Source organism: Argopecten irradians, chromosome 7 (genome assembly GCF_041381155.1).
Source record: "Argopecten irradians isolate NY chromosome 7, Ai_NY, whole genome shotgun sequence".
Lineage (NCBI taxonomy): Eukaryota > Metazoa > Mollusca > Bivalvia > Pectinida > Pectinidae > Argopecten > Argopecten irradians.
Window position 1 is genome coordinate 23,761,679 of NC_091140.1, and position 26,566 is coordinate 23,788,244.

General features: G+C 34.1%; 1 protein-coding gene across 1 annotated transcript; it reads left to right on the forward strand.

Moving 5' to 3' along the window:
• The first annotated feature begins 13,103 nt into the window (after positions 1-13,103).
• LOC138326880 (uncharacterized) lies at positions 13,104-18,042 on the forward strand. Its single transcript, XM_069272864.1, has 5 exons — positions 13,104-13,402; positions 14,559-14,649; positions 14,963-15,151; positions 15,317-15,577; positions 16,133-18,042. The coding sequence occupies exons 1-5, from the start codon at positions 13,157-13,159 to the stop codon at positions 16,135-16,137; spliced, it is 792 nt and encodes a 263-aa protein (XP_069128965.1). The 5' UTR covers positions 13,104-13,156; the 3' UTR covers positions 16,138-18,042.
• Positions 18,043-26,566: the final 8,524 nt, after the last annotated feature.

Here is a 26,566-nt window from a genome sequence, read left to right on the forward strand (position 1 = left end):
TGTTATATTTGCCTAGGAGTTGTGCTTGTAATACTTTGACAACAATATCTCAAAGAACCAAAAATAATATTGATATTCATTAAAGCCTTGCATCTCAGACAAGATCCCAGTTATAATCACTGTGGCTGTTCACAATTACATCTCAGACAGGATCCCAGTTATAATCTCTTGCTGTCAACAATTACATCTCAGACAGGATCCCAGTTATAATCTCTTGCTGTCAACAATTACATCTCAGACAGGATCCCAGTTATAATTTCTTGCTGTCAACAATTACATCTCAGACAGGATCCCAGTTATAATCTCTTGCTGTCAACAATTACATCTCAGACAGGATCCCTATTATAATCACTGTGGCTGTCAACAATTACATCTCAGACAGGATCTCAGTTGTAATCACTGTGACTGTTCACAATTACATCTTAGACAAGGTCCCAGTAGTAATCACTGCAGCTGTCCACAATTACATCTCAGACAGGATCTCAGTTATAATCACTTGCTGTCAACAATTACATCTCAGACAGGATCCCAATTATATTCACAGGCTGTTCATAATTACATCTCAGACAAGATACCAGTAGTAATCACTGTGGCTGTCCACAATTACATCTCAGACAAGGTCCCAGTTATAATCACTGTGGCTGTTCACATTTACATCTCAGACAAGATACCAGTAGTAATCACTGCAACTGTACACAAGTACATCTCCGACAGGATCCCAGTAGTAATCAGTGGCTGTTCACAATTACATCTCAGACAGGATCCGAGTTATAATCACTTGCTGTCAACAATTGCATCTCAGACAGGATCCCATTAGTAATCACTGTGGCTGTTTACAATAACATATTAGACAAGATCCCATTAGTAATCACTGTGGCTGTCAACAATTACATCTCTAACAAGATCCTTGTAGTAATCACTGTGGCTGTCAACAATTACATCTCGGACAGGATCCTATGGTAGTAATCACTATCGCTGTCCACAATTACATCTCGGACATAATCCCAGTAGTTATCACTGTGGCTGTTCACAATTACATCTCGAACAGGATCCCAGTAGTAATCACTGTTGCTGTTCACAATTTCATTTCAGACAGGATCTTAGTAGTAATCACTCTGGCTGTCAACAATTACAACTCGGACAAGATCCCAGTAGTAATCACTCTGGCACATTTACATCTCAGACAGGATCTATGGTAGTAATATTTATGCAATTACGACAATTACATCTCGGACAAGATCCCAGTAGTAATCACTGGCTGTTCACAATTATATCTCGGACAGGATCCCAGTTATAATTATAATCACTTGCTGTCAACAATTACATCTCAGACAGGATCCCAGTTATAATCACTTGCTGTCAACACTTACATCTCGGACAGGATATCAGTTATAATCACTTGCTGTCCACAATTACATCTCGGACAAGATCCCAGGTGTAATCACTGTGGCTGTCCACAATTACATCTCGGACAAGATCCCAGTAGTAATCACTGTGGCTGTTCACAATAACATCTCAGACAGGATCCTATGGTAGTAATCACTATCGCTGTCCACAATTACATCTCGGACAAGATCCCAGTAGTAATCACTGGCTGTTCACAATTACATCTCGGACAGGATCCCAGTTATAATCACTTGCTGTCAACAATTACATCTCGGGCAGGATCCCAGTTATAATCACTTGCTGTCCACAATTACATCTCGGACAAGATCCCAGAAGTAATCATTGTGGCTATCGAATAGTCGGTTTTGACAAAGTCGTGGAAATAACGTAGCGCAAACGATACTCGTTGAAGCAGCGGAATACTAGCGTGAAGTGAGCCAGAGAGGTGACAATACAATAATAACTCACAACGAAAAACCTCTGATTTCATGTAATGACCACAATTTATTGAAAATTGAAATCAAAAACTTAATTCTATCAATGATGATACGTTGCATTGAACATTACGTAGTAGACAGCATAATGGTGAGATGTGTTAAACGTAGGTAAAATGTAAGCGAAAATATAGCTGACCTATATTTTCTATGTTGATCTACGGTTGCCTGCTCAGTTTCATTGTCAAATACATTGTTGTCAGGAAAATAACTAATTAATAGGTCAAAGGTGAAAATGTAGGCTATACAACTGTGACGTATTGTTTTCATCTGGTCAAAACAAGCTACTTCTCGTAATGGTATCCCTGCAATTGTGTCCCGTCAATGTATAGGTAACTGCGACCTAGTTTGGCATCTACTCCACTTAGGTTAACATTTCCCTGCGACCCAGGTATGAAGTTCATTGAGAAATCATACAGAATATGATGTAATCTTGTGAAGATTTGTGAGGTTGTTTTTTTAATATCTCGGGCCCGTTTTTGCTGAATAGGTCAGAATATAATACACACTACCAAATGTGATTCACAAGTATTTTTTTCAAATAGATAAATGAAGAAGATATTTGAATTGCATTTGAAGATTTGAACCTCTTTAAACTTCGTTGTATAAAGATTTGTTAGATTCATCAAAAAAATACGTTGCGTCGTAAAAATGATTACCATTGTTCTATAACTATTTACACCAGGGCCTGTCTGGGACATAAATCAATGTTCACTTTACCAAAGTCAATGTTTATTGAATTTGTCCCTGCCAGGTTCTGTACATTCATGTGTGTGATGGGTCAATGACTGTTTGTATACGTACAATGTAACGAGATGGTAGTAGTAAGTAATAAGGACAAGTGTTTATCATTTATCATACAATAATTAAATTTCCACCTCAAAAATAATTCTAAAAAAAAGAAAATTAAGAAATAGGTATTGCACATTACACTATTCTTTGTATTAGTAATGAAATACAAAATTGCAACCTTATGTTATATATTTAGTTTGGAGAGGTGTTACATTAATTTTGTTATTTGTGAAAGGTCTTGTAATCAACGATTCTATCACTATGTTTATATCAAGCCACAACATTTTTCAGCAACTATCTATAGATCTTACATGATCAAAACTCGATGAAGTTAGTTGTTGTACAAAGTATTAATAACCAGTACACCTAATACTTATCCACAGTTCTTGTTAAATTCTATACAGTATTTGATATTAAGTATATATGATCAGTTTTATCATGAGTGAAGTATGAATTTACACGTGCAGTATAACTGACTGTCTGTTGGAAACACTGGTGGACGTAGACGTCCCATAAAAAACGTTGTAAACGGAAGGCGTCGAACTTGAATAACATTCTATTATCGCTATTGATATCTTACTCTAAACCTGCTGTGCATGCGGCAAGTCTATTTGTATTTCTCTGATATTGCACTCTGACCACAATAAAACTGATTAATTTTGATTCATAAGTCGGTCTGTAAACAATGGTACGTTCTCACGACGAGGCCCCTACGACCATTTTACGTTGTCATTACAGTCACATTAAAATAGTAATTATGATAGGGAAAAAGAGAGGTGGTCGAGGCAAGGGTTTTACGGAAACGGCCACAGTACATTCTGCAGCCTTTGACCATCTCATAGAGGACGTTAGAATGCAGTTTCCTATCAGCAGAAAGCCATGGCCTGAGCCAACAGCCCTCCGTTTTCTCATTCTGCTTCCCCTTCTCCGCAGCAATTAATATTTAGGGATATTGCCACCTTTACTTGAAATATACCTTGCTGATCTTACAATAGCGCAAAGTGCATCAAAGTTTGATTTTCCTTTTTAAAGTGTATCCTCCTCAAAAGCAAGAATAAAATTGAGAGATAAGGTTCAAACACATCGTATATATGTTTAGATCGGTCGGTCTTGACAAAGTCGTGGAAATAACGTAGCGCAAACGATACTCATGGAAGCAGTGGAATTCTAGCGTAAAGTGAGCCAGAGAGGTGACAATACAATAAAAATGCACAACGAAAAACCTTTGATTTCATGTAATTACAACAATTTATTGAAATCATGAACTTAACTCTACCAATGACGATACGTTGCAGGGGCGTAGGAAGCGGGGGGGGGGGGGGGGGGGGGGGGGGGGGGGGGGGGGCAACAAATTCTCACGCCTTTGGGCGCTCGCAAAATCATCAAAATACATAAAACTAATCCCGGGGGTCACCGTCAGACCCTAATAAAACACCAAAATCTCGCGCCTTCGACGCTCACACGCTAATTCGGCCAATTTGCGTATTCGTTAATTTCCTTTTAGCGACCCCACTGTCTATAAATGTGTACAAGGATTAAATTTAGTGATATATGAAAAATGAACATAAAGCATATATTATATGGTTGGGAGTTGAATTAATCTCCTCCTGTAGGTGTGGCGGGGGGGGGGGGTTTACAAAATATTGAGGACCTTTGCCCCCCATGACGTTTCATCTTCCTACGCCACTGCGTTGCATTGAACATTACGTAGTAGACAGCATAATGGTCAGATGTGTTAAACGTAGGTCAAATGTAAGCGAAAATATAGCTGACCTATATTTTCTATGTTGATCAACTGTTGCTTGCTCAGTTTCATTGTCAAATACATTGTTGTCAGGAAAATAACTAATTAATATGTCAAAGGTGAAAATGTAGGCTATACAACTGTGACGTATTGTTTTTATCTGGTCAAAACAAGCTACTTCTCGTAATGGTATCCCTGCAATTGTGTCCCGTCAATGTATAGGTAACTGCGACCTAGTTTGGCATCTACTCCACTTAGGTTAACATTTTCCTGCGACCCAGGTATGAAGTTCATTGAGAAATCATACAGAATATGATGTAATCTTGTGAAGATTTGTGAGGTTGTTTTTTTTAATTTCTCGGCCCCGTTTTTGCTGAATAGGTCAGAATATAATACACACTACCAAATGTGATTCCAAGTATTTTTCAAATAGATAAATGAAGAAGATATTTGAATCGCATTTGAAGATTTGAACCTCTTTAAACTTCGTTGTATAAAGATTTGTTAGATTCATCAAAAAATTACGTTGCGTCGTAAAACTGATTACCATTGTTCTATAACTATTTACACCAGGGCCTGTCTAGGACATAAATCAATGTTCACTTTACCAAAGTCAATGTTTATTGAATTTGTCCCTGCCAGGTTCTGTACATTCATGTGTGTGATGGGTCAATGACTGTTTGTATACGTACAATGTAACGAGATGGTAGTAGTAAGTAATAAGGACAAGTGTTAAACATTTTTATTATACATTAATTAAGTTTCCATCTCAAAATAAAACTGAAAAAGAAAATTAACATTAATTTTGTTATTTGTGAAAGGTCTTGTAATCAACATTCAATACAGTATTTGATATTAAGTATATATGATCAGTTTTATCATGAGTGAAGTATGAATTTACACGTGCAGTATAACTGACTGTCTGTTGGAAACACTGGTCGACGTAGACGTCCCATTATAAACGTTGTAAACGGAAGGCGTCGAACTTGAATAGTATTCCATTATCGCTATGGATATCTTACTCTAAACCTGCTGTGCATGCGGTGAGTCTATTTGTATTTCTCTGATATTGCACTCTGACCACAAAAAACTGATCAATTTTAATTCTGAAGTCGGTCTGTAAACAATTCTCTGTAAACATCTTAAGTAGGAAAACAGACATTGTCAGAGAGTAGTATACGGAACCGGATATAGATCAAATCATGAATGCAATCATATTATATTGTACATGTACTCTGTAAAAGCTATTTGTTATCGGATGTACGTTACATACTTTACACTAAATGCTTACATAAGGATTATAAAACTTGAAATGTTAAAAAATAAATGATCATGTTATCAAATTAAGGTATATAGCGTTTCCGAGTAAGACATTACCAGCCTTTATAATGGCGCCATCAGTTAATATGACTGTTGTTTGTGTTATATCTGGATCTGTAACACTAAGTGCATTGTTTTGTCATGTTTTAAGTGTTTTTGAAGGACGGACAAGCTTCTCGGTCCATATAAATTTTAATAGTTTCCTATTGATATTTTTTTTTCAAAAATTATGCAATGTTCACAATAAAACATTTGAATAACATTGTATATATTATACTCCAATTATCCTCTGACAAAAATATACTTTGAGTATTTTGTTGAGAATGGCTGTTTTAATACTGTTACTTTGTTTTATTCTATATACAGCATACACATATTCTATTAAAAGTATATACATGTATATTATCAATTATTTTCAAGAAAGTTAACAGTATTGAGAGCAATGACAAGTGTATATATACTGTTGGTCATTGTCTGTCAATATCTGAGTAACATGTGGTCTTATTAGTAATATAACATGTTATTGTAATGAAATAATAGCTGTAATTATATTATGTGTGATGTGTGAATGGAGTATGCAAAAGAGTTATCTCCCTTTATTTGTTATAAAATTTCATTTCAAAACTTCAATATAATATCTACAATTGATGTAAGTTTAAACTATTACTTTTGCCACTATTGGAGAGAATTAATATAGGCTTTGCCTGTTATTTAATCTATTTTACTTGAAACACCTTTGTCAATAAAATTTGATGAAATGAAATTGATAATGAATAAGTGTCTAACACTTGGCCTACGAACAACAATACCCAGGTTTTTTTGTCTGCAAACGAAGTGGTTACTTTTTGTTTTATCTACTCACGAGATAGATAAGGTTTTTTCTGCGTCAATCACGGAGGAGGTCTAAAGAATTTTTATTTTTATTTTCTACACAAAAACCATTTGTGAGTTAATGTTTCGCTATTCTGCATCAAATTTTTGTAAACGTTTCCATGTTGACAGAGGTCATTAGTAAACACTACCTTTTATTGTCTCATACATGGGTCCAATCCTTTACAAAAGTGTCGCCAATCAACTTTTTTTTGTGAAAAACAGTTGCCTGTGATATTTTTTTGTTTTCCTGCAGTAAACGTTCGATTACTTCAAAAACAGGGAAAATACCCAGATGAATTCTCCTATTCCTTAGTTAAGAATAAATCGTCGGCTAACTTTACCATTTCTGCATGGAACTATACTCACCCATCGATGCTTCCCCCTCCATGTTTCAAATTAACCGCAATACCAATTATACAGATACATTGCCCAAAGAGAGAGCCTTGCAGTCAAATTCTTTATTTTGGCATCGATAATCATTTTATTACATTTTTTTTCAAATCAGGCATTTTTTCCAATAATCCAACTAATTAAAAAATGCTTGAGTCCTATTGTTTGTCGTGTGAAAATCACATAAGGATTCCAATGGTATAGGGCTAGTTTCTATCACACAACCACTGTGTAGAGATTGTTGCACTAATTGTTAGTGGCATGCGTTTATGCAATAAAATATGGATGGAAAATGGGTACATATCTACGGGTCTAAGTAGAGGTAATTATACAATCGATAAACTGGTGTAATTTGCGATTCCAATCTGACAAAATACTACTCTCAGTATACTCTGAGTACACTGTATGTGGTACTTTCCCTTAGATTTTTTTCATATTTATTTAGTTTTCATTTTTATAGGTCGGATGTTAGAAAGTTTTAGTACCTTGACCTTCTGTTAAACACTAAACAACTGTTCACAGTTGTCCGATTTGGGGGACAGATGTAGAGCACTTTGCTGGGAAATCTTTGACCAAACGGCATCCCCAAACGTGAAAACAGTATCTGAAGCATAAAGCGAATATCGGTATACAAAATACCATACACGAGAATTGATTCAGCTACACCCGAATCTCATTTACGGCTTGTCATACATATCCAGGTCTACCATGCAAAAGTAGCTCGACTAGACTTGGTCTATCATTGGTATCAGATAGACCAATCGTTAGAACAGCGAGGTGGTAATCGGACTCCCGGTTTCAAACCCCTGTCTGGCCACTACATTTTTTCAACAGATCTAGGTTACGACACCCGCCATATAAATTTAGGTCATGACACCGGATATATGACGCATGTCATCAAAAAATCTAGGTCACTGAAGCAGATGCCATACAAAGCAGCGCCACTTGTCGTGCCTATCTATGTTAAATCTGAAGTTGGTGACATTCTTTAGAGTTAGACTAAACAAAATCTGATATACGAACCTGAAAGTTTGACAATAACGAACAGTTATTTTGTTAATCTAGGATATTATTGTTATTGGCGGAGGCAGCCATTAATTGAAAATCAAATCTTTTGTCAAACTATCCAGTAGATGAAAATCTGTAATACCAAAGCAAAAAAAAAGAAAGAAAAGATTAATAAGATAGTATTTATTAAGGACAAACAAATGTATTATTTTTGTGTATTACTTTTGTGATATATCGAGCACTCGATATTGTCTCCCGAGTGTTCAATGTAACTTTCCTAGAACTCAGTATTTTATCTATCCTGCGTTCAATATATTACATGTAGACCCTAAACAACAGATAACACCTTGAGTAAGTGCTCGACATAACACTTTGGAAGCACTTAGTTCTACTTTAGTTTTTTTTGTTTAAATGTTTTGCTTCTGTCATTAATGAATGAAGCCATAACAGTTTGAGGTCTTAAAATAATATGTCGATCAATAATAACATAACAAAGATAATACATGTATGTTGAACGCTCTCGTGATAGACAATATAGATATATCTAATATCTAATATATTACTTTTAAGATATACCCTGATCACAAAACGAAGCTATATTCAATTGTCATTTACGATGTATTGGTGAAGTTTGTAGTATTGCAAATTTTGAAAATATTACGCGTCTCTTCCTTGCTTGTTAATAATGATGTACCAGGACAGATGTCCAGAATTTGTGCCAATATTGTTATAAAACGATGGGGTCATTGATATTTACTTAAACATAAAGGCTGATGACAATGACAATCACAGCCGGAAAATGAGGTTATATAGAAATTACAAGTAAATAAAGATCAGACGACAAAACGAAACCGTAATTGATAATCGGTTACAACCCATCCCATCCCGCGTATACAGATATTCCTGGTCACCCATTCATTAACTCGGGTATGCTAAAAGCTATTGGACATTACCATTGATTCCATGATAAGATCGAGTGAGAACAAGCGAAGCACTTCAGCGCGAATAAGTGATAATTAAGGATAGACAGTAGTTTGCCACAACAAAAGAACTTTTACTGGATTTAATATATAATTGATATCAAATTGTGTCATAGTTTTTTCCAATATTTCCAAACCAAGACAGCAGTAACTAAAGTGTAATTACCCATAAGTCGCCCGATTCACCATATCCACGGGATACCTGATGACATCTACCATGGCCAGATTCAACATGTCCACGGGAGAGCTGATGATGTCTATTATGGCCAGATTCAACATGTCTACGGATTGGTTAAGATTGTCCACATTTTACAGATTCAACATGTCCACGGATTGTCTTAAGAAGTCCACTTTGGCCATGTTACTTCTATTTATTGGCACAGTAACTGGTTCTTCAGGTAGGTCTAAAGATTCCATACAGATGGATATTTTTAAGACGCCTTCAGAATGACCATGAACTAAAGCTCAGATTGACTTGATGAAGGTTTATATTGCGATCCTACAAGACAATTGGAAATTGTTTAAATAGTTTGGATTTAAATTGAAAAAAGGCTGTAAAATTATATACATATATTGACTGGGTGATGACTAAGATTAAAATAACCAATTTTAAATTGTTGTAGCCTATTTTTGTATACTGTATAACACGAAAATATACCATTGTTTTATAAAAACATCGAAATTCGTTTTGTGTCTCATTAGAATTATTGTAACAAACCAGATTGTTGCTAGCCGTGAAATACCGCAAAAGAAATATGCACGATTTTTTCTTGTTATAAGTACCATTGAAGTGGAAAGACGTTAGAACTTATGTGTTGTATCTATTGTGTTGCTTAGTTAGGGGTAATTGACAGAACCTTTTGCCATTTTGGGGTACACATGATAAGGAGAATCTCAAACTTAGGGTTAAGATTCTAAGTTGTGAAGCACGAGGCTTGTCGAGTGTTCAACATGTTAACAATCTTATCCTGAGGGGTGAGATCTACAGTCTCACCCCAAAGAAGGTGAATACTTCTTTTCCCCTTATACCGTGCGTCCCATTTGCAGATTCGTACCAGTTATACTAAATTGATTCGGCACTGCCTAATGGAACGCGTTTGGATTTTTCATGATGGCGGCATCCATATGACAGATACGCTTCGAACATAAAAGTATTTTGGTACCACAATAAAATGGATATAAAAGTAATACCAAAAAAGTTTCGGCATAAATTGAAATAAATAATCCATGTAATGTCATCGGATATATATATTATCTGTCTTGTTTCCAACAAAGTAAACGTTTCGATGCAAAGTCTTAGGTCGCCATCTTGGATCCAAATGGTACATTGTACGCTTCTGAGAACAAACCACTGGTACGGCGCGTTCCATATAAGATATAGCAGATTCGTATCTATAAAACTAGTACGAATCTGCAAATAGAACGCACGGTTAATGTCTACCATAGTGACGTCACAGCTATGCAAGCAATGATGACGTGACCTGAATGGATTGTCGTCACCGTCGTAAAGACGTCACACGGTTGATGATATTGTTTCAAAGATATTGCTTGTTCAGTTTGTCTTTACCCAAAGGTGAAATTGAAGACTTTTACACCGGAACAATTGCTGGTATCTTTGTCCGGGGTAAGAGAAAAAAATCTACATTCGCCCAAAGAAAAATCTACTTTCAAATGTTACAGGTATTTTTATCCTAAATGTTCCACGTTTTTTATGGAATAGGCTTTAGATTATGTCACTATGTCACGATTTATATACAAATCTATATAAACCACTAAGTGCAGATTACGCTTTCTAAGTTTTAGAAGTCTTTATTTGAGCAGATGATAATTATACACTAATAATGGAACTGGTAAATGGAGCATAAACCAAACAATGGTAAAAGTATTCCATTCAGATATAGCATCAATAATTCACGTAACGTTTACATGTAAATCATCAGTCATACAATACTGTTCTGATTTAAAGGCAATTCGATTGGATAATGTTTTGTATGTACATGTAAATGGGATCAAATTACATTATGGTCATCAATACTTGAACAAAACCACATGGAAAACCAGATTATGCCAATCTTAATGATTTTTCTTCAATAAAACAGGGTTGTTCTATATATGGATTGAACGTGAGATGAACATACTGGTATTTACTAGAGGAAATCGGTATAAGCATGTACATTCGCATTTAATACAATAGTAGAAATCGAGGACATTATAACCTTGTTCTTAACATTTTAATGAAAAGGACAACTTGATTTAGTAGCTATCAACCTAAAAATCAATAGAATTAAATATCCATTACGTACCTTCCACAGTAATAAGTAACATGAAAATAACTTTGTTCTATGTTACATTAAATTATCAATAACACTTTACAGTGCATACAATGTATATACACAAAAACAAGCCATAGCGATGTGTTCCAGCCTCGAAATCACATCCAAAGCATGGCCACTATGCGTGACATCTTTAATATCGATATGAAAACACCACCTGATCACTGTTTTATTTTATGAATCAAATCAGGCCAAAAAATATGTCTGTTTAGGGGTACTCGACCGACCCTATTTTTTTACCCCCGACCCTAATTTTTTTCCACTTCTCCAAAAAAATCAAAAGTCGGGATTTCGATCTTAGACCCCGGTTCCAGCCATAATTTTAGAGTGAAAGGCAAGGATTTTTTTTTAAAAACTTCCTCCCTCCCGACCGACCCTACTTTTTTAGGCTAATGTAACCCTAAACATACATTTTTTTGCCTCATCGACATGGAACTTTTTTCGTATGTGTTACATCTATATCAACACCCAAAAACATTTTGTTTGAGACAAGAATTTACTCATTACGCTTCCGTGATATGACATTTGTGGTCATTTGTGTAAATACTTTGTAGAAAAAACACCACATATTGCACTGATGTGCAAAATAATCATTCTCTGCAAAGTTAAAGTTTCTATAGACAAATTAATGCCATATAAAATATGGGAATATATAAATAAAACAACGACGGCAGCTCAGACCGGCCCGACTTTTTTTTATCTTTTTGAGGAAATGATATCAAGTCTACTACTCAATTTTGGAGTTATTTCACCAGTATCTAAACGGGACATCATGTTTTTGTTCAGTGTTTCGTGAATTTTTAACTGTTTGTGTCTGCCAGTTTATGTAAATATCTATAAAAAAAACTGTTCAAGGAAAATCAACATACTTATAATACTGCTAGTTTGAAGCTGTCATTGTGTTTATGCAAGTCGTGAGCCAGCTGATGAACATTACATTTGTCTTTCAAGTTGATAGGTATATATTTACCCGGATGAACGATTTTGTCTCTTAGTATCTAGACATCCTCAAAATGTTAGCATGCTTTCTACTCTCTTAACAACTCCAGCTAATAATGATGTTTTCAAACATCAACATTGCTTTATCTTTTATTTTCATAAGCATAAGTCGTTTGCTGTAGGAGATTGATGAGTAATTGCAGCCTCGCAAGTAAAATCGTTAAAGTCTAACGTTTAATAGTCTTTATCTCGTACTTTCACGCCCATCAAAAAGAAAAGTTTATTATCTATTACTAAGGTATTATCGATAACGCAACATTGACTTTGTTTGCTTCATGAAGCATTCACTTCCACTAGAAAACCTATGGACTATTTTTCAAAAGAAATCATAATTTTAAACTTCTACGCTTCGCTGATGGAGGATCCTTAGAAGCCATGTCATCAGAGCGTACAGAACTATTTTCTTCTCGAAGCGAAGTCGAAACTATGACAATGCAGAATAAAGTTGTCAACTCCAACATAAGGGTTACATGTATATACAAAACATTTTTAACATTTTTAAAACAGGCACCGACCCCATTGATTGATCAAGATATATTTTAAATGCGTTATCGGGATATCTATAACCTAACACAAGTGTTCTGATGCGTAGCCACAATGTATATCACTAACCTCATTGTATGATGGTTGAACAGAAACGTTCGCTTAAGTTCATATACAAAGTATCAGTACCAGTGAAACACCCAAACCTTGAAAGGAAGTACCCGCCCATTTAATGTTAAATAGTATATTTGTTGTATAAGATACAGAGATACTAGACAGGGTATCTATAATGTTTCTTAATGTTTCAAATCATTAAAGTGTCATATCTCGTTTTTATTTATTTCTTCAGTGTTGATGTCTGAGATTTATTCTACTCATTTGATAATCAATAAGGACATGCGACTGACTGGTGCGACTTTCCAGGAAATCCTAATAACAGGTCTACAACAGTGTGTTAGATCATGCATGAAGAGTCAGACATGCAAGTCCATTAACTATCACAGAGAGACGCTGACATGCGAGATGAACAGGAACGCTAGTTCACAACTAAGTGTTTCTGATTTTGCATGGGATTACATGGATAAATCTCAATTTCCAACGGTAAGAATGTATATAGTAATAATGATAATTATTTGTAATTTAATGCATCTTCATTCTGATATTTTAAAATATAAATAAATAATATTAAGTCAAAATCAAAGCAAAATTCATCATTGAATATCCCAATATGCCTCTGTCATATAAACACGACTCTCAGTAATCAATAAAACAATAGATAAACAGAAATGAAAATGTTTCGTCTGTCCAGAAAGGCCGTTCAAAATTTAATACAATAAATAAAAAATGTTAAAGTCTAATCATTTTCTAAAATAAAACGTTATGCACAAACATTACGTCGTCCACGAGGCATAATACAATTCTTGTATAAGAGCGCTTCCTAAACTAAAGGAAACACGTGGTAGGGCCCTGTTTGGCCCTCAAGTTCATGATATTTTAAACAACAAAATTAAAAATTGCTGTATCTTAGATCGAAATACATGTACTTAGTACTTTCCTTTATAATATAAATATAATGACGGTTTTTTAATTTTGCAGTAGATCTTGTCATATGTGCCCATGGTCACATAAATTAAGCTAATTTGAAAATGTGTTCATTTTTTGGGCTGATTGTTATAGATGTTTTTGTAAGAAATGATAGAGCGCAATCTTTGACAAACTTTATATTTCCTGAGAATATCTATTCTATCTACATTTTCGATACATCTTCAGGAGTAATATAAAGTTTGTTATAGGATGTGCTCCATGATATTTGGACGAACAACTGGCAAATATTGAGGATATTTTCACGTTTGAATAATGTATGTATATTTCGGCTGGTTACCATAGCAGCTACATCTGCTATGCAACATATCGATCTTACCATTGAATCTGGTATATGAAATTCTACAATTCAATCGCACATATTTGAATATTTCAGGACACACACTATGCATATCTTTTATTTTCAATATTTGCATGAATTATAAAGTCAAACATTTTAACGCGTATTATTTTTAACGTCAGATTAAAACATGAGCAACACGGCAAAACAATTTGAATTGTTATATATATATGTACAGCATTTTGACAAATATGATTTAACTTAACATCATTCTATAGGTAAATTGAAAAAAAAATTCAATTCTTTTGTCAAAAACAGATTATCATTTGATCCAAACTGTGTAGATCAGTAATATTAATGTTTTCAATGATTTAGGTGTTATCAAATCCATGCCATAACGTGGTTTGTCCGGCGCTCTCCACCTGTGTACCTTTGAAATCCGGACAAACTACATGCGCTGTCACAGGTATGTAGCACTTCAATGTATTTGACCTATAATATTATTTTCATTTTTTGTACTTATAAATTGTATTGCTTCTGAATTAATTCTGCATTCTTATTCTGTATTGGGTACGTCATGTGTTTGGGATCGTAACGAAATATTCCCCACAGAAAACGTAGTTTTTGCTCATTCCGTACTGATGTCACAATCGATACGCACTATCGCTCTGCTATATTTAAAGAAATATATATATAGGGACAATTTTATAACTTTCATAACGTTGCATTGCACTCAAATTTGCGATGATTTTTATTGATATTTTAACTCCAATTCACAGAGTGTAACGAGTTTATTCTTACAAGTCCTACTATGACGACAGTGACGACTTGTAACGTGGTTGGATGTCAGATCACTCTTGCCTGTGAAAATGAACATGTTTTTGACACTCAAGCTCCTGACAGAGATACCGTTACATGCCTACCAGATGGTTCATGGTCCCCTGTAACGTCTACATGTGTTTTCGCAGGTAACGGTTCGCTCTCTCTGGATCTGATATCAAAAATAGTCCGGAGTTATACAAGAGCTGCATGAACAAACGCTGTATATATTTTATACATATATAATTTTTTGTCATTATCTGTAATCAAAATTATAAGTCATAATCATGTGTATTAATTTTTTTTTTAATCAGGGTGTACGTCATACGCTAACACGTATACCGTTCGACATAACTGGCACTTCCAGCATCCTGACATGGACCCCATATATGGTCAAACCGTGGATTCCTGTCTAGCTACTTGCAATAGCTATACGCAGTTTACCTGTGTGGCTTTCTACTTTAATAAAGACAGCAATCGTTGCAACCTTCAGCAACACAGAGTTCATGACAATCCGGACTTTCAACAGTATGAAGTGCAAGATAACTCTTTCGATGAGTACATACGTGATTGCGGTAAGCATAGCATTGTTGAATTATAGAAAAAAATATTCATTTATAACCAACATCCCCAGTTTAAAGAACATTAACTAAAGCATTTCATACAGAAACAACAGTTAGATAACCAAAGATCCAAATTTAATAGATGTATAATTTGAACATGTATTTTTTAAATAACTCATAGACACTAAATAAAACGACGGAATTGCGCTCCTGAAGTTAACAACGTTTTCCGCTTATCAATTTCTTTTTTTTTCTTTTTTTAATTGTTCAATAAATTGTTCTAGTGTATGAATAGCATTTTGACAGAAATTTCGACTCTACACGCTAACGCCAAAAGTTCATACACCAGTGAACAAGACATAGCAATTATTTCTAAAAATACGATATCTGATCATCCTTTGTAAAATAACGAAATATGTGTTGGTCATTAATTTTGCATCAGCAGTTAATTGTTGACATTAATCTTCTTGTTACACTGTTGCACAATTGAAGTATTCAAGCACTTGTGGTTCAAGTATTTATTAGATCACCACATTATTATTATTTATTTATCTTTTATATTTTCAGCATAATCTACATAGGAATCATTTGTATCATCATTCTGACTGATCTCACACCAAAAAGGATTGAAGGCCTGGGATACAACTTACATGGTGTCGAAGCTGATGAACTTTCATTTGGAAACGATGTAAAGGATGATATATTTCTTCGCTATATGTATGTGTTGTACATCGTACTGAAATCATGTATCCCTATAACATTGCTATGCGTTGATCAAACTTGAATTCGGCGACACATTTAATCCCAATATCCGTATCTGTCTTTATTTTTTCATGTTTTAGAAGAATGTTAAAAAATTTAAATCTTGCAGAAACAGGACTAAATCGAAGTCAAGATGGGCGAAAATGATTCGGAAATTTTTGAAAAAAAATAAAGATTGAATATCGCTAGGTGGGTCCCATTTAATTAAACAAACCGAAGTTAGCCGACTTTGCAACGTTGTGTTGAGAACTTCATGTGACTGCCGTAACTACGTTATGTTTGTCCGAAATTCTCCGACAACGGGTCATGGATTTCTAACTTCCGTTCGGCAATATTCGTAACTTCAATGGCGACCAGTTTAAAACGAAGGCATGTTTACAAGTATCGTCTTTCAACAAATGCTGTACCAAAGTTATTAAGAAATTTTTATAAATATTATTTGATATAACTTGATTTCAACTACATCTACAAATACTAACAATATCGGAGGTCGAATCTAACTTGATATTTGTTGATAGTGTGGCTGAAATGATGTTCAAAATTGTAATAAGGGATGTAACTGTGTTTGAAATGTTAGTTTACATTATTTTTCGTCACCGAATAACTAATGCTTTCCAAAATACACACATTACATTTAATGTATCGATATATCACTGTCGGGAATCAAGTGGTTTGAAGTAGCGATTCCACGAACAGACAAAATGTCTGCCATGCAGAAAACCGAGGCACTTCGGGAGAAACGAGACGGTAAGCTTCCGAACTCAATGGGTCTAATGTATCAAGAACTGGCCTATAGACGTCGGACATTATTACCAAATATACCCATGTTTACATTTCTGCTGAATTTTGTGTCATTGTTGCAAACATTCAAATAATCGGAGGGGGGCGGGTGTAGTAAAAAATCTCTCAATATTTCATCAACACGTCTCGTAGTGAAACCCACGAACGAAGTACGTTTTACTGTTATACGACGAAATAAGTGATATAACCACTGAATTGCATTCGGTCATCTACATTGTGCAATGACAGAACATTTTTAGACAATTGTAATATCCGAAAGTCAATATCAATGAATGTTTTTGTAAATGGTGGGTGACACGAATAGGTCATCGTAGCAACAAGGTGGTCGGTTTCCACGCATGTTACCATGTTACAAACTGTAATCGAATCGGTTATGTAAAGTTATGTTATTCTCAAAATGTTGGTTACTTTTAGCAATGGATGACATTACAAGTTCTTGATTCACTCTATGAATTCTACACATATCATTTGGGTTGAGGGGGCGGTTATAGTACATTGTATAACCTGTAGAATAAAAAAATATATTTTTTTCTTTTTTACTTTTTTCTAGATAATGTGTCATTCGGTCCACTCCTTCAGATGTTGAAATAAGCTATTGGATACATGTACGTGATGTTCTCATGGTGTTGATCTCTTAACTTTGCTCCTTTGCTCTCAGAGACAATAACAGGCTATGTTAAGAGATATATTGTACTTTGGCATAGTAAAAGTATATAAAAACATGTAAATCATAATTCGCACCCTTGATGACTAGTTAACAACCCATGTATAATTTCAATAAATTGATTGCTTTGGAAATGGGCATTTCAGTTATTTTTCAAATTTGACATGAGACAATTGAGACTGTAATACGAATCAACATAATACAACTATCATATTGGCTTATGTGTTTATGCTTCCAAATAATAATGACCAATATGAGATCTATGTGCTATTATAAACTTATGTAATAATATTTACCCCATAAAGGCGATTCCTGCTTGACAATAAAACAACACATGTGATAAACTCAAGCAATATGTTATGTGTATGTACATACAACCCCTCTTGATTCCGCTTGGCTTTCAAATTAGGACTACTTTTTATAACGCATTTTCTTTCTATTGTATTTATATCAGGGCCCAGTTTCACGAAAATGGAACTTTAATAGAGTTTAAGTTATGGGATGTTTATCAACTAACTCGAGTTTGATAAACATATTTTATATGGAGATGACTACGAGAATGAAAACTAATTTCTATCAGTTACTTATTTCATTCGCTTGATGAAATTCAAGTACACGTACAGGGTGTCCCAAAAATCATGTCCCGACTTTGACAGGTAATAACTTTTGCAATACTAAACCTTTTTTGAAAATTCAAAATGATTTAGAAAGTAGGAGTTATGTACAAATGTACATATTACATCATCATTATGTGTGATGACGTCATAACAGAAATGATGACATCATCGATGATGTCACATTTTGGTGACTTTCCAGCACCATAAAGATTCAGGCTGAAGTTATTTAACTCTACAATGCGGTCGGTATTTCCCCTACTTTAGTAAATGAAATGTTATGAAAATGTCATCCAGGTATGCAGTCCATCATCAGGAAGCAGATTTACAGAATTGTGAAGTGGTGAGGAATTTCAGGGACAAAATTCATCATGCCATCAAAAAGAAGGGCGGACACCTCGCGCCCATTCCTTAACTAAAAGTTATTGATTTTCTGAACAAATCGCAATATAGGCGAAATATGACTTTCTCTCTATTTCCATATAAGTAATAACAAAAAGATATTTATCTGGGTTGTTATATATCATTCTACAGAGCAGATCACTACCTTTCTAATGGAATATAGATCAAATTCCTCCATCCATTAAAATATTTTTGTAAAGCGTCAAACTCGGGACATGTTTTTTGGGACACCCTGTATATGTTAACTTTAGGTCCAGATGTAACACACAGAAGTTGCGAAATACGTATCTAGTTACATATGAATCTACATATAGTTTGTATACGCAATAAAAAAGAAGCATGCAATAATTGACAGACTGGCGAACTATAATTAAATACCAATGTTGATACAAATGAATAAACTTAATGAGCTATATCATATTAATACTTACATGTAATTTTAAAACTATCTCATATTTTACATCATCTAATGAAGTACATTAATGTACTATGGATCATCAACTTGGCTCAAGGGACAATTTTACAGTCTAATTACAAAAATGTAGCAACACTGTCATCATACATAATGCTTGCAGTGTGTTGCAGCCATAGTAAATAGCTTAACTAATTAGCAAGTAAGTTAAATTTATATCTTCTTTCTAGATCAAGTCATGAGATTTCTCATGTGTTTTAGCCAAAACTATTGTATCCTATGCAACTCCTTTTATTAAATCAACATTTACAATTTTGTTTTAGTTGTGACTTGGCTTTTTAGTTTGTAGTTTGGCCCTAAATGACTTTTGTTGTCGATGGGCCGTAAAATTCAAACAAACAAACAAGCTATATAACACTACCCAATTCAAGAAAAATATTAATATTTAAAAAGAAAATGTGAAAGATATGACGGCAAGAATAGTTTCAATCGACATACGGATAATTTATCTTTAATTTGGCATGTGATACAATGTATATAACTGTCACTAGATATCTTGAGAGATTGAAAATTAGCCAGATTTCCTCGGACAGCGTGACGTACTCCGATAAATACGCCAGGCTCTAATAGTCTGGATACATTGTAACTCAAAACCACTTAGGTTCATAAGAATGAAAGCTAGGTAGAAAACAAACTTTACGGGACTGACACTATATAACCTTACCATACAAAAAGGGAATTCATGAGATCATAATTCTTCCATAACTCCTGTTTGTGACGTCGTTCTGGGCTATTTACGAACAGGGATCTGATAATTAGTTACATATTATATAATCATGGACCCACCAGAGTGCACTAAGACCATTTCTAAACGTTTTAGAGGTCTAGATTAAAGAAAACTTATAAAAATCCTACTATTCATGACATACGATTTAGTACCATGTAGAGTATGATTTTTACCGTTTTTTTATTTAGACCTCTACACCGTCTAAAATTGTCTTAGGGCACTTTTATTCTGTAACTAATTCTCAGATCCCTGTGGGCAGAACGTCATCTATGCAATGGCCCCGGCATGTTCTATATGTAATACAATGTATTAACGGAGTCATCAAAGTTACTTGATAGGCCTACCTGGCACGAAATATTTTAACTAACAGTAAACATTTATATCAGACTATACTGTTGGTTAAAATGTGCCAGGTCTCTGTGGCCTACTGTATCATCTGACGTTCGTCATGTTAACTAGTAGCTAGTATAGGCTAGTCATCACGCCGATGTACGATATGTCGTAATATAATATTACTCTTCACCAAAATTGAAAATAACCTCTTAATATATATTGTTTTACATGTGAACACAATGTATTTAGTTTATTATTTTAAATGAGAAATACTTAACTTATTTAACATAGTTAAACGTAACGTTAAAAATGTTTACGACTAAAGCCTAGTTATTGTTAGCCTACTTTAGTACAGATTGGCCTACAAAATGTATGTACAATGTATAAAATGTTCACACATCAAAATCCTCACCTGACAAAAAATAAGACAGGAATTGAGAGAAATATTTAATAACATCCTGCCATGCGTGTTAACCCACCATCTTGTTGCTACGATGACCTATTCGTGTCACCCACTATTACAAAAAACATTCATAGATATTGACAAATATGGACGTTCGGACATTCAAATTGTCTAAAAAAGTTTTGTCATTGTATAATATAAATGACCGAATAACAATTCGGTGCTTATTTCACTTATTTCGTCGTATAGCAGTAAAACGTACTTCGTTCGTGGGTTTCACTACGCGACGTGTTGATTAAATATTGAGAGATTTTTTTTCTACACCCACCCTCCGATTATTTGAATGTTAGCAACAATGACACAAAATTCAACAGCAATGTAAACATGGGTATATTTGGTATTAATGTCCGAAGTCTATAGACCAGTTCTTGATACATTAGACCCATTGAGTTTGGAAGCTTACTGTCTCGTTTCTCCCGAAGCGCCTCGGTTTAATGCACAGCAGACATTTTTTTCTGTTCGTGGGATCACAACTTCAAACCACGTGATTCCCGACAGTGATATATGAGTAGCAATATTTATTTTACATTTTAATATTATTACGTTATATATTACTGAAGTCATTCATTATAAAGCATGTCATTAATTTTTTTAATTGGTCAGCAACTCGTAATGAAAAACACCAATTTATTTTGTTTTTATGATAGACAGACATTTCTACCTAAGTAGTGGTTAATATAATAACATACCAACGTAATCGACTTCTGGAAAATCAAGTGAATTGTCTTTAAAATCGAAGTATTACAGATAATCAGATGAGTTTTTTAATTTTACATTATATATTATGTTCAGTCAATCAAATAAAGGCTTTTAAAACCATATTTTAATGTATTTTGATGTCCCTTGAAATGGAACATGACGGGATAATATAGACATTGTTTGTATTATTAACATGTATATTTTATGTACAATAACGACACATATTATATTTAGATTATACAATTTGATACAGATATCAGCAAACAGTTTGTTCACTGTATAAAGTACCTGTCGAGTAGTGAAAATACAATCACATCCATATTTTGACTTATTCATATAATAAAAGACATTTTGTCTCATCCTTTACCTTAAGGAAATTCATTGGCTTAGAATTACAATAGGAAGCATTACAGAAGTTTTTTAAGAAAAGTTCTTTGATTTTTTTTTTGGATTTTTTTTTTTTTTGTGCTTTTTGGCTGTTTTTTTTTTTTTTTTTTCTTCTTTTAGTTATTTTTTTATTATTTATATATATATATATATATATATATCTTTATCTTCAAAAATATCCTTTGTGCTAATACCAAATGCGTATTATAACTTGCACTTGAAGTGATCAACTATTCATTAATCATTTTGTAATTACCATGGGAAAGGAGAGAGATTTATATATAATCAACTTAACTTCACTGATTCGGTATTAATGTGAAACTCTAAACACACAACAAATGGAAAAAGGATTACATGCTTTTGCCTAGAATAGACCACATCATGCATTGTTTTTAATAAAACTGATGCCGCATGATAGAATTCCTAGAGTTCAATCGATGTATTTCATCTTTATACTAATATTATGATAAAGCAAATACATATATATTTTAATTACATAATTCTTCCGATTATCTATTGCATGTTTCTATATGCTATTAGTGAGTTGGCACCAGGAGGGATTTTTAATTCTAGAAAATCCTTTGTGGAAGTCTTAATGTCAGTAAACAATTGCGATGGCGTGGCGTCAGCTTTCAAAAAGGTCGCGACAAAATATAGCCTTTGCCTGATTTTACGAAACAACACAATTGGCAAACAGCTTCTGACTTGCAACTTAGAAAAGCTTATTGAAGTTTTAGACACATCATGGATGCAGTAAAAACAATATAGTTAATTAAAGAATCTGAATTAAATACGTTTGCTCCCTCGGTAAATATTAGCCGGTCACATATTTCCCAGCTGGTTTTAATTGATTAATGTACGGCGTTATTCGCGTCAATGTTTGCTGCGTTTGTCGCTGTCAGACCATGCATAAACTATTTACATTCACTCCATATCAAGAATCTATCAAAATTAACGTAGCATCTATTTCTGTAATTTTCTGTGAATTTTATGATTTTGCATCCATCGAAAAGTTTTAAATCACATTTCATAGAGAAGGGGAAGGGTTTTCATGCAATATATATTAGCTATAAATAATTGAAATCCAGCTACGCATTTTAAAACAAAGCGATAGTAAATTAAAAAGTGGTTACAGAATCTTAAAATGATATTAACATACTTTGTATGCTCTCGCCCCATCTTCTCTTTCTGAAAAAAGTGTATATATATATATTATATATGGTACATATGCCATTTCGTGTTCTTTCTTATGTTATTAATCAAAATTATGTACCGAAAGAGCTTAATATAAGTTACATATCTTGTGCCCAATCTCTTTAATATAAAATATCACCATAAGATATGTCTAAATCAAAGTTTTATGTGCAACCTAATCAACATGTTGGATGCTCAGCAACAAAGAGTGTCAACCGCGTGCTACCTAGTCAACATGTTGGTTGCTCAGCAACAAAGAGTGTCAACCGCGTGCTACCTAGTCAACATGTTGGTTGCTCAGCAACAAAGAGTGTCAACCGCGTGCTACCTAGTCAACATGTTGGATGCTCAGAAACAAAGAGTGTCAACCGCGTGCTACCTAGTCAACATGTTGGATGCTCAGAAACAAAGAGTGTCAACCGCGTGCTACATAGTCAACATGTTGGTTGCTCAGCAACAAAGAGTGTCAGCCGCTGCTTTTTTAAAATAAGATTCATAAAATATAAAATTGGAACTGATAAAAGATGTTATTGACTTGTTGTTGTTTTAAATACATCAATCTTAACGTGCAATACACTCTCGACCAAACTTATGATTTAACTATCTATGCATATATATGTCCTTTGGGTGATTCCGTAATATTTGATTTCTGTGTGTTTTAGCCTTATTTTGGTAAACTGACCCGGGATCACAAGAATTCCTGTGTATTTTTATATATGTCTATAACAACTTCTGTTTGTTTCTGATAATATTTTTAAATGTTCAATTGATTGGAATTAAATATAATTCCTTACAAGGAGATGCCGTTGCACTGTTTTAAGATATATATGTCATACATGTATATGCGTTATATATATATGATCATACAAATAAAACTTTATTTTATCAACGACAAGTGTAACGTAGTGATGAGTTGTATTTACCATAAAACTATACTAAAAATATTCCCATGTACACATTAGTGGTCACTTTCCAAAGTCAAATAATTGTTTATGGTTCATTTTAAATGTAATGGTACAGTGTATTAACGTATTAACTCTACAGCAATTATAAATCTCACCAAATTAACACTGATGTTAGTCGAGACTTTACGTGAAGATGATTGATCAGTAGTCCGGCAACATGTATATGTGAAGTTGCCTTTGGGAGACTGCGGTATTTTCGTGTTGTGTCTCCGTTTGATACTGAAAACTCCTGCCCATTCCGTTGCGCTATATAAATAAACTGCTAGTAACACCAAGGAGTACCACTACCAGATCACATATATATATTGACAACGTGCTAACTCATATTTTTCCAAATTCATCATTAAATCGAGATGAAATTTAAGGATTTCACCGGCGTGATAATAGTTAATGTACATCTCTTTGCCTATTTTTACAATTATTTCGGATAATAAATCTTCGTTTGAGTTTTTTTCGCTGTATATGTCTATGGGCATAATATGGTTCAATATGAGCCTTGCTAATTGCATTTATTATCGTAAATATTTCATTGCTAGCAATGAGCGACGGGAATAGTCAATAGCTTATATCCACGGTCCAATACGGTGTTACTACATCAGAGCGACAGCAAAGGCGACAGGAATACTTTGCTTTTCGGGAAAACTAGAACTATAATGATTTTTGCGACTATTAAGCTTTTGTCCCTACTTTTGAATAAAGCTTTATGTGACCAAATGAACATACAATTACCCGGACGACTGGCCGGGTCAGTTTATCGGACAATGTATTCCATGGGTGAAATTCAGTGCGGAAAAGAATGCGTAGTGAGAACAAAGTGCATGTCCGTCAATTATCAGCGGCACTCCCTGACCTGTGAATTCAATACCATCAATAACGGAAATAGCCTTACGCAAGACTTTACTTGGATCTTTCTGGACAAACACGACTTATTACAAGTAAGCATATCTTAACTTTTTTTTTTTTTTTTTTTTTTTAATGATAAAATCTGTTTTTGTTATGGCTAGAGATAAAAGGAGAGTGCTAAAATGGACGAAACGGACTTTTGCACCAAATATTTGGCTTGATCATATTTTTCAAATATTCATAATAATTGATTTATACTCATTTTATCCGCTCATCCATTTTTACCTTCAAGCTTGTAAACAGTATATAATGCTTAAAGATGCTCCACCGCCGACAAATGGTATTTTTTTACTATCAAAAACAGGAGAAGACGATTTAGTATTTTTCTTCAGTTACAAAAGTTACTTACTTTACACCATTACCAACATTGAAAAGTTTGAGCTTCTAATTTTCATTCAAGTTAAAAATATGAAAAATAATTAATTGCATCCCGAAAAAATTCTGTTGCACTATATCCTATATGGAATGAAGTACTGATTGCGCATGTACCAGCGGCAAAATAAATTATTTTATATTATTTTTTGTGTTAATTAGACATATATATACACGATAATACACCAATTATTGTTCAAATAATGAATATCATTTATGCTATGTCGGCGGTGGAGCATCTTTAAACAATATTACACACAAAGATAATACTTACATTTTAATATATCAAAATGGACTTCATACTGTAAGGGTATGTATCACTATAGAGTAAGCGTCCTATGATTAATTGGCGATATATGCGGTACAAATCATACTACATTGTGGTATATGTCGTAATTTCTAGTGGGATTCACGATGCTGTTAAATAAACAAAGATCAATTGTTTACCTGTTTGATTCATGGAGCTTATTGGTGCAAAATATAGTTTATATGCTATGCACAATCTCCAATAGAGTCTCGGTATAATCTTAAACTATCAAAAAGGGATTATTCTCCAATGGCCCACCCACAGGTGACTATAACAAACCCGGGTTTTGTCACCTGGCCGAGACGTATTCGAGAAATCTATTTCAGACTCATTTCTTAATTCCATACTCTACAGCACTATAAATCAGCGGGGCGCATTATCACGTGGGTTTTAATTTTGCGGTACACCAATTCTTCTATATGCAATATAAGCACTTTTACATAATAGAACTGAGTTAGAGTTTTAAATTTGCAGATATCGGAAAAGCTGCAAATATAGCGAAAATAAATCCTCGCGAAATTTACCCGATTTTCAATAACTTAAAAGTCTCCATAGCAAAGTATTACAGCAGTTAAGGAAGGCTTCTTAGCAAAAGATTTTTAAATATCCTCTGGAGAATATTAGAGTAAAGAAATATTGATGAGACGGCACCCTGACACGATAACCACACGTTTCATAAAGATTTAAAGATGCTCCACCGCGATTGATCACAAACGGACATAGAGCCATTGGATTTTTTTTCGGGAAGCAATTAAATATTTTCAATAGTTTTATCTTAAAGTAAAATAAGAAGTTCAAACTTTTCAATGGCGGTAATAGTTAGTAACCTTTGCAACTAAAGAAAAATACTGATTCGTTTGTTCCTGTTTTTGATAGTGAAGAAATATCATTCGTCAGCGGTGTAGCATCTTTTAAGGATCATTAAAATCAGTCATT

Bases quoted from the DNA above. Each gene is read 5' to 3' on its own strand.
- LOC138326880 (XM_069272864.1), top strand. From the start codon at position 13,157: ATGTCTGAGATTTATTCTACTCATTTGATAATCAATAAGGACATGCGA. The intron at 13,403-14,558 runs GTAAGAATGTAT...TCAATGATTTAG, and splicing joins ATAAATCTCAATTTCCAACG to GTGTTATCAAATCCATGCCA. The intron at 14,650-14,962 runs GTATGTAGCACT...TCCAATTCACAG, and splicing joins AACTACATGCGCTGTCACAG to AGTGTAACGAGTTTATTCTT.